The sequence below is a fragment of the Copadichromis virginalis genome, linkage group LG7, assembly GCF_057382275.1.
Source record: "Copadichromis virginalis isolate Kocher_CV1m ecotype Utaka linkage group LG7, C_Virginalis_male_GT1.1, whole genome shotgun sequence".
Taxonomy (NCBI): domain Eukaryota; kingdom Metazoa; phylum Chordata; class Actinopteri; order Cichliformes; family Cichlidae; genus Copadichromis; species Copadichromis virginalis.
In genome coordinates, this window is record NC_140624.1 from 16,368,255 (window position 1) to 16,382,480 (window position 14,226).

Here is a 14,226-nt window from a genome sequence, read left to right on the forward strand (position 1 = left end):
CAGTAAAACTCATCTATAAGTGATTTATAATGACACTTGGACAGCTTTGCTGCTGCCATCGTCTGTCTCGCCATCACAGACGATTGGGCTGCGGCTTTGAGCCAGTCTCGTAGCACCTGTTGAGGCGACTGTGCTGTCAAAGCCGTTTTACATGATTCTCTCTTTTTATGGATGGATTTCCAACATATTTCAGATCCCAAAGGTATTTTTTTCAGATCATATGGGTGCAGTGTTGCATGTAAACATGTGGCCTCTGACCACAGCGAGAGTCCAGTCACCTTCAGGGTTGAGCTGAGGCTCTGTCCTCTCTGTCACGATGAGTTTGGGCTGAGCATTTCATTTAGGATTCGCTGAGTCTCGCTCACTGCTGAGGCAGAAGGACGTCAGGTCCCTCTGGGGACATTGCTGTCCCACCCTGTCACTTCCACTCTTGTATCCACAGACCACAAAGCACATGGCGCACAAGTCCAGACTGCAGCCAAGCAGAGGAGGAAGGAAGAAACCAACTGGACTCCTGGCACAGGGACAGAGAGTTGAATGAATAACTTGCATGAATTTTTATATGGCATTTATCTGACTTACAAAAATAGTTTTGCTTTTCCACTTTCCTGTGCGTGTCAGAAAGACTGATTCTACTCTTGTGTCGTATGGTAAATGGTAAATGGCCTGTATTTATATAGCGCTTTACTAGTCCCTAAGGACCCCAAAGCGCTTTACATATCCAGTCATCCACCCATTCACACACACATTCACACACTGGTGATGGCAAGCTACATTGTAGCCACAGCCACCCTGGGGCGCACTGACAGAGGCGAGGCTGCCGGACACTGGCGCCACCGGGCCCTCTGACCACCACCAGTAGGCAACGGGTGAAGTGTCTTGCCCAAGGACACAACGACCAAGACTGACCAAGCCGGGGCTCGAACCGGCAACCTTCCGATTGTATGGTAAATGTGAATCACCAGCAGCTGATTAGCATGATTCAGCACACAGACCTGAACCAGTATTAACCCAGTAAATATAAGCCTCTTTAAGTAACACACTATATGTTGTTATTTAAACTATAGAAAAACAAACATGCCAAAACAACAAAGACCATGTCTGGAACTGGCCAATCACGTTTTTGTAATGTGACAACATTACAAAAGTCAGGGAAAAAAGACTACACCAGAAGGCCTTCAGTGCACTCTCAACAAGCACCAAGACCTTTTCAATAGATAGTTAATGTTGTGAAGCATCCATTTTAATTGAAACCATTATCTTTTCCTTAAGATAACTGAGGCTTTTTTTTTTCTGTTACACCTAACCAATGTGCGACTGAAAACTGCTTTAAGTAGTGCCATGTTTACTTTTGGTTTCAGACAAAGCCATGCTTTTTGGGGGGGCATTGTGGCTCAAGAGTTGGCAGTTCGTCTTGTAATCGGAAGGTTGCCGGTTTGAGCCCCGGCTCGGACAGTCTCGGTCGTTGTGTCCTTGGGCAAGACACTTCACCTACCGCCTACTGGTGATGGCCAGAGGGGCCGATGGTGCGATATGGCAGCCTGGCTTCTGTCAGTTTGCCCCAGGGCAGCTTTGGCTACAACTGTAGCTTGCCTCCACCAGTGTGTGAATGAATAGTGGAATTTGAGGGTCTCGAAAAGCGCTATCCGGTTGTTCAGTCAGACGTCACGGATGACGTTGCAGGTATTTCCGGGTCTAAGTGCTCCTCAAGAAACAACGATGGCGGAGCCAGTGACTTTGTTCACGATTACCTCCTTCTTTAGCGAAGTACCAATTAGGGTTAAAAAGGGTCTTAATTCCTTCAACTCTAGTAAAGTGGTCAGTGTAACCGTTCTCCCAGGCGGAATTATAAAGGGAAGTGTCCAGGCATCCATGAAAAAGAAGATTTACAATGTTGAGGTGAGCTAGGAGTAAGCTAGCTAGCCGACGATTAAACATGAGATATTCTGTATTCTGATGTATTTCATAAAGCACACACACGTACAGCAATGCTATAACAGTGGAAGTAAACGAAGATGAAAATCTACATAACATGGAGGTTTTGGAGAGTTAGTAATGTTAGCCTAGTACCAGTTATATTAGCCTAGTTAACCTGGTACCAGTACACAGAGCAGCGCTGCAAGTGTTTGTTAGAATGTTTAGAATCAGAATCAGAAAGGGTTTTATTGCCAAATGTTGAGCAGGTTTACAACATCAGGAAGGAAGGAACATCATTAGGGTAAGCATTAACTTTCTTTCAATGTAGGTGCATGTTGAGGGTCAGTCAGTCAGGTTCAGCTCCTGTGAGTGCCCGATTGGCAATGATAAGTGCCATCATATGGCGGCATTGTTGATTTGGGTGGAGAAGAATGTGTCTCGCACTGACGTGGAATGTGTGTGGAAGAGGGTAAAATCATGCAAAGCAGAAGAAATTACTGCCAAGAGAGTGTCTGTGATGACACCCTCAACAACACAAGGTCAGTTATTTATTTAAAATTTGCCCTTTGAATTAATTATAATAATTATTTTCTTAACTTTTTAAAAAGCATTGTGTTTTATATGCTAAAATTATTATTTATTCAGATTACTAAAAGCTTTTTTTTTTTCAGCTGGAATCGAAAGACCTGTCTCCCAGGAGGACAAGGAATGGGCAGTGGCATCCCTATCGAAATTGCAACGTTTTACTGGGATGGGTTGGATTTTGAGTCCTGAATGCTCTCAGGTACTTTGATATTTACTTTAACATGTGGTATAAATTGTACATGTATGTAAACTCTTGTAAATTACATACAGCAGACTGTTTGCCTCCACTGTCCCCACTTTATTTTTTACATGTATTTTATATACTCTGTACCTGACTTTGTCTATTCTGTGGTCAAAATTTCTTGGTTCCATTAAAACCTTTAAAATCCTTTTGCTTTAAATCTAGGCTAAACCAGCCAAGACATTTGATGAAGTGCTGAGGAACCTGGGATTTCCCCAAGCAGAAGACAAGGCTCGTTATCTCTTGGCATCACTGGCTGTGTCTGACGAAGAGAAGAAACAGATTGAGGAAGCAACAGTTGGGCAAACGAAGAATGCATTGTGGTAAGAAAGTGCTTTGAAATTAATTCTGTTAAGTGTTAAGTAGGAAATTTTAGTTAACTGTGTCTCTTAATTTGTGTTTCTTTATAAAAGGTCAGCATATCGCAAGAAGAGAATCACAGCCAGCAACTTCGGTTTGGTCCTGAGTGCAGTCCAGCGGCGCTCATACCCCCCTTCCTTATTTAAGACTCTGCTTGGACAGTACAACCTGACAGAAGGATCTAAAGTAAGTTGTTAGTAAAAAGGGTCTGTGCATCTAAGAATTCCTTTATGACTAAGTTGTATTTTCATCCCCAAAGGCATGTGATTGGGGGATCCTTCATGAGCCAAAGGCCAAGCAGTTGTACACTGACTGTACTGGTGCAGCTATCAAGGAGAGGGGACTGTTTTTATCTAACAGTGGCCTGCTTGGTGGTTCTCCAGATGGGACTGTCTCTAATGAGTGCATCATTGAGGTGAAATGCCCATGGTCAGCCAGAGCCAAAACTGTATTGGAGGCTGCAGAAAGGAAGGACTTTTTCCTACAGCTGGATGAGGCAAGTGGTTCCCTGGTATTAAAAAAGAATCACAACTACTGGCATCAGATCCAGGGCAACCTCTATCTCACAGGGGCGAAAAGCTGTCACTTTATTGTTTGGACTCCATGTGACTTTTTCATCTTGCATGTGGATAGAGAACAAACTTGGGCTGTTAACATTGAAGCGTTGGAAACGTTCTACCGGGAAGTTTTTTTACCCCATATTTTATCGCAGCTTTGAATTCATATCAGCATGAGTAATTTATCAGTCCAAATGTTTATAGTTAATTTTAAAACTATTTGGAAATTGTACATTTTTTGTCATTGTAACTTTGTAAATATATTCAGATAAATTCTTAAATTATATTAATTTTTGATTTGAAAAAATAAAATGTTTTGGACAAACTGTTCCTGAAAATAAAGAGTAACACATGTATCTGGTATTCTTCATTTTAATTGAAAATGCATAGCAAGAAAACTAGGCAGTAATCAGGAAGCTGGAATGGAATGAAAAATGTAACAAGCCATTGATAAAAACAGAGTAAAACATTATACGAATCACAAATGAGACCATTCTCAATTTGAAACTATGCAACTAAGTTGTTTTTATGTTGTAACATCCTGAGTATACACACAAAACAATCCACTTAGGAGTTATAAATAATAAAAGTAAACTTATTCAACAGTTGTGTTTTCTGGTCCACAAGTAGTTAGAAAATGACACAATGTACTTTTACCTCTGAACTCTCACAGGTATAATTTATTCAATTTCACGGAGAATAGGTGTTTGTAAATTTGTAAGACACACACATGCTTTCAAGATCTTATTAATATTTTTTTTTAACTGATATGGGATGTGATGCAAAATTGAGAAAACTTTCAGTCTTTGAATGGAACGCTCTACATGTATTCTTGCACAGGAAATCTTCCTGTTGTTGTTCACTTCCTCCTGTGTGAATTGTCCGTTGGTGAGGAAGGACGGAATGTTCAGTGAGACCCCTTCTGGTAGGATGTCCCGAATTGTGAAGCCCTTATCTGCAATGACCATGTCACCTGGTTGTAGATGTTGCAGTACTCCACAGTCAGCTGTTATGGCCTTATCTGAGGCACTTCCACCGTACAAGTTGCTTACAAAGGTTATTACACCATTAGGAGCCACACCAATTAGAGCCTTTAGTGTGGTCCGTCCTTTGTACTGGCTGTACAAATGACTTTGTGTGTCAAGTCTCTCTGTGTTACAAACAGAAACTTCCGTGCAGTCAAGCACAATCCTGCAGTTAGGAAATGGTTGGAAGCAATCTGGCAGCGATGTTTGATTCTTGGCTCTCGAGGGAATGTTGTTTTCCAGCATGCCAACATACAAAATGTCATACAGTGCACTAACAATTGTTGTAAAAACATTAGTTACTGTGCCTCTGCTGCAGTTAAACCTTATTGAAAGGTCTTCATGACCAAAATTAAGTTTAAGCTTGATCAGGGTTAGAAATAACTGGTCAATTAGGGGCATCATTTGGACAGTCCAATCAGAATGATATTTAAGATCAAATCTGGAAAGAAGCGCTTCTAAAAACAGGACAGAAGCAGCATCGGGCAATCCAGTATAGTACTGGACCCTTTCAGGATTGTCAGATATTTGACTGAATGAGAAAGTCTGCTTCTGCTTCTCTACTTGTTTTTTAAGTTTTTCATTCTCTATTCTTAGCATGTCATTCTGAATCTCTAGCACCAGAAGACTTTGGGAAGAACTTGTGGAACTTGCAGTATCTGTCTGTGTAGCTGCATTGTTGGAATGATGTGGCTCATCTGATATTTCACTCTGATTTTCACCAATAGCCGGGACCTGCTCTTTTTTCTTCTTTTTTCTAACAGGGTTGTGGTCATCTGGGAACTGAAAAGACTTCCCGTCGTTCCATGCAAATCTTGTTGGCCCCGCAGCTTTTCCTTGAGGGAAGTGCCAACTGCAGACTCTTGAGTTGCAGTTTGGGGTGAAGTTTTCACGTCTGTGGAAGTGTTTAAAAAGACAGAGAGAAATTTCAGATCATACGCTAGCCCTCCATTAGTTATGATTAATACAAAAAAAAAAAAAAATAGAGATAAATAATAGAGAGAAGCTTCTTTCATCCAGATGAGAGAAGCTTCAAGAAACTTAAAACTTAAAGAAGTCCAGATGCTTTTCTTACACATCGTTGTACTAATTTGCTTTTAAGCTTACCAGAAAGATAAGTACTGGCAACCTTTGCTAGCTATTTGTTGGTTAGGTCTTTATTTTGGTAATTAACTGGCACATAGGCTGGGGATTGTAATGTATTTTCTTACATAGACATCGCTTTTTGGACGTAATTTTTATTCCTCTGAGCGTCGAAAGCTAACTAAGGTTCATATATATAGCGAAGTGACCCTTAGCTCTCAATCTTTGCTTGGAGAAATAAAAATGACTTCAAAAATGCAACGTCTTTGTATTAAAAAAAACACAATAAAATCCATTGTCTATATAAGTACAATTACTCGTAAAAGCCAGTTTGTCTTTTAGTAGCGGGTTTTAATTGTTCATCACTAGCTATATTAGCTAACTAAAGTAAGAGCCCACTAGCTCTTATCTTACAAATTTATTCATTCACTTACGAGTTGTAACATACCTTATCAACTTCAGCCACTTCCTCTTCTCTCTCTTTTCACAAGGAAACCGGTAAAATGACAGATTAGACTGTTGTTTTGAGCCAGATTGGTTAAAACAACCAGGAACACAGCATTGTGTCATATTGAACACAGGAGCGTTTAGACCCGGAAGTAGGATTCGTCGGATTCGTCGCGTCATCACTGAACAACCGGATAAAAATGCAATCCATTATTATTAGTAGTAGTATTTCATCCATCACAACCTTAAAGAGAAGTGGAAACCTTAGGCCTAAGAAAATAGGCCAATCTGGAATTGCCAAAAACTGCTTGATGGCAGTTGCAGGAAAAATGATGCTAAAGCCTCAGTCATGCAGGCAAGAGTACAGACGGGTTCAGTGCCCCCCTGTTAACCACTGGTCACTTGGGAAAAACCTGTATTCCCCAAATCTGTTGGCAAAGACTTGTGATTGCTTTGCTTGCTAGCATATTGGTGCAGTTGCAGACTGAAGGAAGGTGGTAGAGCTGTCTACAAACACGGTCCAGCCACTCTCCAAGCTTTAGTGAAACTGTGGAAAGCGTGAAACAAGCCGGAAATGGAGACTGTTTACTGTTGAATTAAAAGTGGCGCCTTTTGAAACATGTTACCTGCAGAGCTAAAACACAACTTTTACTTTGAAGGTGAACCTTTTCCATTTCCAGTTTGTATCACATTTTTTCACTGGTTGGCCACTAGTTTGCAAGTGTTTAAAGACAAACTGATGGCTACCAATGCTGACCCCAAGACTCCTAGTAGATCTATGGTGTCTATTTCTATGGTGTCTTTGTCACCTAGTTCTCAAGTTATTGCATACACAAATTTGGGCGTTCACGCCACCCACGGTAGGTGGGTGACCTGGACAACAATACGCCATGACCCTTTTACGGCTGAGGGGTAAAAACTACCGTGGCAATCTGTTTGCAAGCAAAAAAAAAATGCTGGGAGGTTTTTGCTGCAGCATCTTCTTTCAACCAATTTTGCCCAGCAACCTCCAGGAACCACTGCCAACCAATCAGTGAATGAACATTTTTCCCAACCAACTGGTGACTGTATCACAGCCAGTATGACAGACCACTACTGAGCAATGTGCACATGATGTCACATGAAAAACCTCGATTAAAATGCCCAATTTCAGCTGTGAAAACATGTCTTTTTTGGTACATAAACACTTTCGTCTGGATCGATGGTTCTCCTTTTATAACATAATATGCGTGACAATTTTTAGAAGTTCATTTGGATACCGTAGAGGTCTGACAGGAAGGGACTCGGCAGCTTTGATTAGCAGATGTCTCGACACTAGCCGCTGTAGCCAGTAGCTGTCTCCAAGGCCTCATCTCCGCTAATTGGTGACACTGAACTGGACCTTTTTACCATGTTGGAGCCTTTTCATGGAATTATCTATTATGTCAAATGTAGTTGAACCCACTGCTTCACTTTTGGTGAATATAATTCTAGTGTTGTTAACAGTCTATTACTGAGCACTGAATAGTGAGAGTTTGTGCTTCTGCCCTGCACCCATACATGTTATGAATGTTGCTTTGTATCAAGGCTTGATAGCATTAGCTGATAACACGTCAACCTCAGGCCACAGTGGCTACATCCATCTTTATAGAATTTCTATGGCCATGCGCCAGTCTCTTTTCTTTGAGTTAGAACTATGGAATCACAACCAGCATGACTGGCCAGTTGCACTGATGGTCCAGGATCAAAGTGCTTATATTGAAGGGACAACACTAACAGTAATTCCTGAAAACAAAGCAAATATACTAATTTTACCACAATGTCAAAGCAATCTGCACATGAAACAGGCTCAGAATGCTGTCATGGGATGCCAGTGGTTCTGTCATATGAAAAAAATACCACTGGTAATCCAACAGAATCATGAATTATTCATCAGATCTCTTGTGAATAGTTTGTTTCAGTTTCCCATGTGGGTGACAGAAATCTTGTGGCTGCAGAAAAAGGGAAAGGTAAAAAAAAGAGGCTGTTACATCATGCACTGCTAACTGTTTTGTCTCCTGTACCTTCTCCTCCACACTCTTTCTTCTTCCCCTTGTGTTTCTCTTGTCATCCACCTACCTTCAGCTCACAGCAGAGGGTACAATATGTAAAGACTTCAAGGCTTCAATCAGCAGCAAGTTTCAGGGAGTAGAAAAAAGAAAATTTTCTCTATCAATTTATCATTTTCCAAGTCTTCCCGTGACTACTCGTCTCTTACAGAACACATCTAAGATGCTAAGTTAATAAAACCAGACGAGAGCGTGGTGAGCCAGGAGAATAGGCTCAGGATTGCACAATAACACACTCGGCAGTGAGCCCCACATGAATCAAAATGACAAAGCCAATCTGGCGACAAATTCTCTCTTGCTGGCTGTAAACTGCTCAGCTCTCGGGAAGACCGGATACAGGAGTACAAGCTAGGGAAATTTAAAAAGTGAAATTCAGTTAGATGTACCGTCTATATTACCCCCCCACCCCACCAATTCCCTGTGGAGGAGTTAATCAAATCCTGGTTTACTAGACTAGTCTTCTTCCCAGTCCTTTCACTTTATGTGAGGGCACACGTGTATCGTAAAGACCAAGAAACAGAGACGAGGAAGATCTCTAAAACTCAAGTGTGTTCATTTATCGCTGCAGATGCCTGAAGAGTTCAATCTAATGAGAACCTCAAGTGTACACAGCATGCTCTATGCAGAACTATTTCTCAGTTTTACTGTTTGTGCTGCGACTAGAAAAAAACAACAAAATAAAACTATATGCATGTGGTCCATAGGTCATCTGACAAGATGAACTGATTGTGTCTCGCTTCAGATACACCACATAGTTACTGGTGTTTTCTCAGGTTACTTCAGATACGTTAAGGTTCATGCTCTGAGGGGGGAAATCCCAGAGTTTAAAACACATTGTTTTCCACTGTGTGCTATTTCCTCAGTGGCACTGTGTTTGAGATCATTGAGATGCTGTTGTCAATCAGACGCTTTCCAGATGGTGTAGCATGATGTATGAAAATCAGATGGTGCTTTCCTGCATTCATAATCCATCAGTTTTACAAAGATCCCCAACACCACTGACGTATATGCAGCCCCAAAACAGGACTAAGCCTCCATCGTGTTTTAGAGATGGCTGCAGTTGTACCTCTCTCCTAACCAACTCCATATATACAACCAAAAATTTCAAATTAGGATTCATCACACCACAAGACCCACTAACACAGATTTTCAGTGCAGTTCTTGTGTAATGTGGCATAGCTCTGCCTTTTCTACCGTTTCCCTTTGTAAATATGGCTTCTTGACAGCCACCCTTCCAATGAGCCCATTTCTGATGAGGCTTCAGTGAACGGTCGATGGATCAGCTGAAGGGTCAGATGAATCTCTTAGGTTCTTTGTCAGGCCTTTGGTGGAATGTTTCCTATTTCTTAAGAACATGACTGTGTGAATAGAATGTGCAAAAAGAAAGTATACTGATGATGTCCAGCCAATAGCTTTGCCGTATAAATCTTTTTTTTTGTTTTTACTTTTTTGAATATCCTTTACTAAATTGATGTAAACATACCTTTAGTAGTTTCTATTTGCAGTGTACTTGTGAATGCAATCTCTGAATTACAATAATTTTGAGAAATACATGTCAAGCTATGAGTCTTATCTCTGATTTCTGAGCAAATACTTCGCACAAAGGTAATTAGATATAAAGGTATTTAGATATAAGTATGAAGACTTCTTTCTCATGTCTCTATGTTCAGTTTAGACTGAGTTATGACTGAGATGGAGAATTGATTCTGACACAGTTGCAAACTGGGAAAACAATCTATAAGGGCTGAAATGAAAACATGAAGCATCAGGACAACCAGAGCAAGGAGACCAGGGGTTAAGCTTCTTTCTCTAGCTGAGCCCAGGTGCAGCAGGCTTCACCCACAGGTTGCAAGAGAGTGCGCATGCCGAGCTCTTTATTAATAACCTTGAGATGGAAGCGCACTATCCCCCAGTAACCCTTAAAAGACAGCGTTTCTCCATCCCATTCCCCCCTGTCTGGTAGGGCCTCGTAAAAGAGTTAACTGGTCTCACATGACCCCCCTGTCCACTGGTGCAGTGATTGGCTGAAACCTTAAAAACAAGGGGTGTGATTTGTTGGTTTTTGAAGTGGTTCACAGCCTCACAGATGAGCTCATCCTGTCCTCCTTCCTGGTCATCAGAGATCAAAGAAAAAACATTAGGGAAATATTGTTCACGGTCACAAAAAAATTGTAATGCCACAAGAAAGTTGCAAAAGAGCCAGTCATACCCAATCAAACCGCAGCCAAGTCTTTTTGTAGCATTTTCCATTAGTGTTTAGTTTTCCCTTTTAGCTAGGGTTTTGGTATTCTTGCAGTTTTTATATTTGGAGCATATTTTCCTTGGTGTTTGTATGGGGTTTTTTTTTTTTGACATTCTCTTGCATTTCCACTTTGGTCAATTGTGTCTACTTTACAGCTTTTCCTTGACCAAAGAGGGATATTTAGCTTACAGGACAGCAAAACAGGCATATCTAAATAGACATCAGGCACTGGGCACAAATAAATCGATCATAACTTACAGAAAAGTTCACACATAGACTGACCTGATGATAATCTAGGTGTGTGGTTTGCTGAAAAAAGTTGAATTGAGGAGAACTCTAGTGAGAGATCAAAGTGAATCAGCTGTGTATGACCAAGCACCCCCCAGAGCTGAACAGTGTGTCAAAAACTGCAGTTCCTGTTGAGCCAGTGAGGCAGACTCAAGAAGCAAGTCAGTTCCCATGAAGTTCCACGTTAGAGTGCCTAACTTAACTTCGTTTAAAAAGGATGCCAAGGCTTGTGGATGGATTTTGCTGTCATATCCGAAACTGTTATGGCCTCTTGTTTGGTGCAGCTCAGTCAGGTTTGTGCTCCAGATTTGATGAATGAAACTTACACCCTCTTGTGTAAATACGGTCGTTTTTGGCTCCTAAAAAAAGAAAAAAGACAAAATAATGGGGGCCAAAAATGCTAATGCTAAGGGGTCAAAATTCAGAGACCGTAGTCATTGTGACTGTGTCCATCTTTTAAATACAGGCATTGAGGTTGACCACAGACTCTGCAGCAGTACAGTGTGTGTGTGTGTGTGTGTGTGTGTGTGTGTGTGTGTGTGTGGTGGGGGGGTCTTTGGGTGTTTGCTTGTGGTTTAGAGAATTTGTTTTTCCTCAGCTGGGGGAAGGTAAGCGATGCGACCAGAGGGCACTCGCACCCTGCGAGCCATCCCTCCATCTGACCTCTGCTAAATTCTCTCCCTGTTTGTCACAACACTGAGGCTGCAGCTGCTGGGCCAACAGAAAAGGGGAATCGTGAGATGCGAGGAAGGCCATTAACTCCAGCTTGACTTTTTTTGTAGTGAAAGCTGTTAGCCTGCGCACACAGACACGCTTCTGCTTAATAGGGAACACTTTTGTCTGGCACAATCACACTCTCAACTATTTCCTTAAGACCCCGTTTCACCCTCTCTATCGGACTCTCTCACACACAGCCACAGGCATTACCAACGCATTTGTTTCCACATCTGGCTTATTATTTTTGTTTTGAAGTATCATTATGGCAAAATGGCAATTAGATCACAGTTTATTGGACCCAAAGCACCTGAACAATAGTTTCATCTTCAGTGTTCACTGTACACATATGCACACAAAATGTCTGGATTAAGACTTTCTTCGGGGGTCAACAGAGCTGAAAGCCTCAGATGTTCTCCCCATGAACTAATCTTTCAGCTTACTGAGCTAAAACAGCTGGCTCTCCCTCTTCCTCTGCACAGTTTTCCACTGAGCCCTGAGATGGACCTCTTAGCATGTGGCTGCATATGAAGTGTACACAAGCACATACATCTAAAAGACACATACTGGGTTACTCCTTTGAGTGACAGTACCTGAGAGCTGCAGTTTACTGTTTATATATGAGAAAACCAACAGCAATCGCCCGTTTGTCATTACTCCTGCTAATGTGACCCAGCTGCCTTCTGCCTGCCTTTCATATGGCTCCACCCGTACCCAAATCCCAAGGTACTTTGTGCGTAAGCGTGCATGTGTGTGTGTGGTGGGCTGCTAAGAACAGTCCTCCTGTCTCTCCTTCCTGAAGAAGACAGGAGGACTGTGAGAATCGTGTGCTGTTAAAAGTAGAACTCCTCAACTGGGATCATTAAAGAACTTGGTGGTAAACAGACGGATCCCCTGCTGTCCCAGTCCAGTGAAAACACGATTCCCTCTGTGAGGACGTGACAAGCAAAGAGAAAGAAACTGAGAAAAAGAGCAAAATACGAGCCGAAGATGGGGAGTGAGAGAAAGGGACGACACAGACAGCCGCAGCAGGGGGCATGCTGTTCTCCGTATTAGTCTGTCAGTGAATCTCATTAACAGGGCTCCTCTAATCAGCAGCCGAGAATATTCCACTGAAGGCCATCCGCTCTGCTCCCAACCTCCTTCCTCTCATTTTGATTACTCTGATACATAAATTTACCATTACCTTTTTCTTCTTTTTTTAAAAAAAAAATAAAGGGTTCTAATTTAAACTCCTCGAGAAAGCAGCGTCTGTTCTCAGCTTCAATTATGTCCAGCGTGGACTCCCTCTTTTTTACATGTTAAACACAGCAGGCTGCCATGTTAAAGATATCCACTTTGCTCTCGTCACATTAAGAGAGGCTTGCTTTCCAGTACTTTTTGCTCCACTCGGTAAGCAGTGGAAATAAATGAGCACTTGTGCTGAAAATGTGCATTTTCCAAATGACAGCTTGCTGGGCAAATACAGCCAAATAACTTCAAAAAGGTACTCGTGTCACTGCTGACAATTTGAAACGTGTGAATTCATTTGTAAGTGATTGTGGGTTCTGTTACATCTCGATGATCCGCTTATAGATGAAAAGCAAAAAGACGGCAGGATATTTATGCCAGTTTAACCGCGGGGAGTCAAAGGACAAAAAGAACACACACAAAAAAAAAAACCAAGACAGAGACCACAACGGGAAGCTGAATGGTTGTTAAACAGGAAGGTCCGAGTCAAAGCAGGGGTGTTCCTCTTTTTTTATTATCCCTGTGCTTTTCCTTAATGAGCGCAGCTGGTATCCAACGCAAACAAACTCAGGCTATTGTCCAGAGACATTAACAGTTCAAGCAATGTTTGATTGTCCTTGGAGAAATGAGTGTGGCATAAGATGAAACAGAGGAGATTAGAGGTTGGAAGCAAAGAGTCATGCCAGAGACATTCCCAGCACCACACATGCTCATTCTTTAATCATGATCAAGTCCTGCCAATATTGGGAAATCTGAATTCCAAAGGACGCTCGGCATCAAAAGGTCTCTCTAGCCTATGACTGTGCCTTATGGGAGCCGCTGAAGCTTCTCTTTGCCGAAAAGACCCAAACCTAAACATGCTCAACAAATTCATAGACCGAGAATCTCCATTTATGTCCTTGTGAAACAGCCGCGACTCAACACGCAACGGTTCTGACACACTGATTTACAGCCTGTCCTCTGAAGTCCTCCCTTTCTCGACACTCCCCAGCAGCTCGAGAGAGCGTGTTCACGCAGCCCTGCGAGCTCTCTGGGCGTGTTCCTGGCTCTAACTAAATGTGCAGATATGATAAATAAATCACACACAGGCCCTCTGGAGAAAAGAGAAACCGAGTGGAACGGGCTACAGGGAATAAAGAAGACATCTGGTGGAGGAACTGGAGCCTGTCTGCTGAGGAGAAAATGACTTATAGAGACACATTATTATAAGACACTGACTACTGGAGATGATTGTGCCAGCTCGCCTTGAGTTCAGATGTAATGGAAGTGCTAATTAAAACAATATTTACACATCACAAAATTAACACAAGCCGCATCGTGGGTAGAGATGTTGTTTACCAAGTGTCAGGTGCACATAGCTAACTTGTGTGTGAAAATGATAATATACGGTAAGCACATCTGACCCAATATAAAACTGTATATGTTTAACATTTTGGCATTTTTATGAATT

The 14,226-nt window shown here is 41.8% G+C and overlaps 2 protein-coding genes across 2 annotated transcripts; one reads left to right on the forward strand and one right to left on the reverse strand.

The window, feature by feature from the left end:
• Positions 1-1,650: 1,650 nt before the first annotated feature.
• On the forward strand, positions 1,651-3,967 carry LOC146704794 (uncharacterized). The gene is made up of 5 exons (XM_085462173.1): positions 1,651-2,456; positions 2,589-2,701; positions 2,909-3,066; positions 3,157-3,289; positions 3,363-3,967. The coding sequence occupies exons 1-5, from the start codon at positions 2,318-2,320 to the stop codon at positions 3,819-3,821; spliced, it is 1,002 nt and encodes a 333-aa protein (XP_085318299.1). The 5' UTR covers positions 1,651-2,317; the 3' UTR covers positions 3,822-3,967.
• Positions 3,968-4,016: 49 nt separating this feature from the next.
• On the reverse strand, positions 4,017-6,394 carry LOC146704795 (uncharacterized). The gene is made up of 2 exons (XM_085462172.1): positions 6,217-6,394; positions 4,017-5,580 (listed from the first exon to the last, which is right to left on the reverse strand). Exons 1-2 carry the CDS (start codon positions 6,336-6,338, stop codon positions 4,341-4,343), a joined length of 1,362 nt encoding a protein of 453 aa, XP_085318298.1. The 5' UTR covers positions 6,339-6,394; the 3' UTR covers positions 4,017-4,340.
• Between the last annotated feature and the right edge of the window lie 7,832 nt (positions 6,395-14,226).

Bases quoted from the DNA above. Each gene is read 5' to 3' on its own strand.
- LOC146704795 (XM_085462172.1), bottom strand. From the start codon at position 6,338: ATGACACAATGCTGTGTTCCTGGTTGTTTTAACCAATCTGGCTCAAAA. The intron at 5,581-6,216 runs GTATGTTACAAC...ACACTTCCACAG, and splicing joins AAGTGGCTGAAGTTGATAAG to ACGTGAAAACTTCACCCCAA.
- LOC146704794 (XM_085462173.1), top strand. From the start codon at position 2,318: ATGGCGGCATTGTTGATTTGGGTGGAGAAGAATGTGTCTCGCACTGAC. The intron at 3,067-3,156 runs GTAAGAAAGTGC...TCTTTATAAAAG, and splicing joins CAAACGAAGAATGCATTGTG to GTCAGCATATCGCAAGAAGA. The intron at 3,290-3,362 runs GTAAGTTGTTAG...TCATCCCCAAAG, and splicing joins ACCTGACAGAAGGATCTAAA to GCATGTGATTGGGGGATCCT.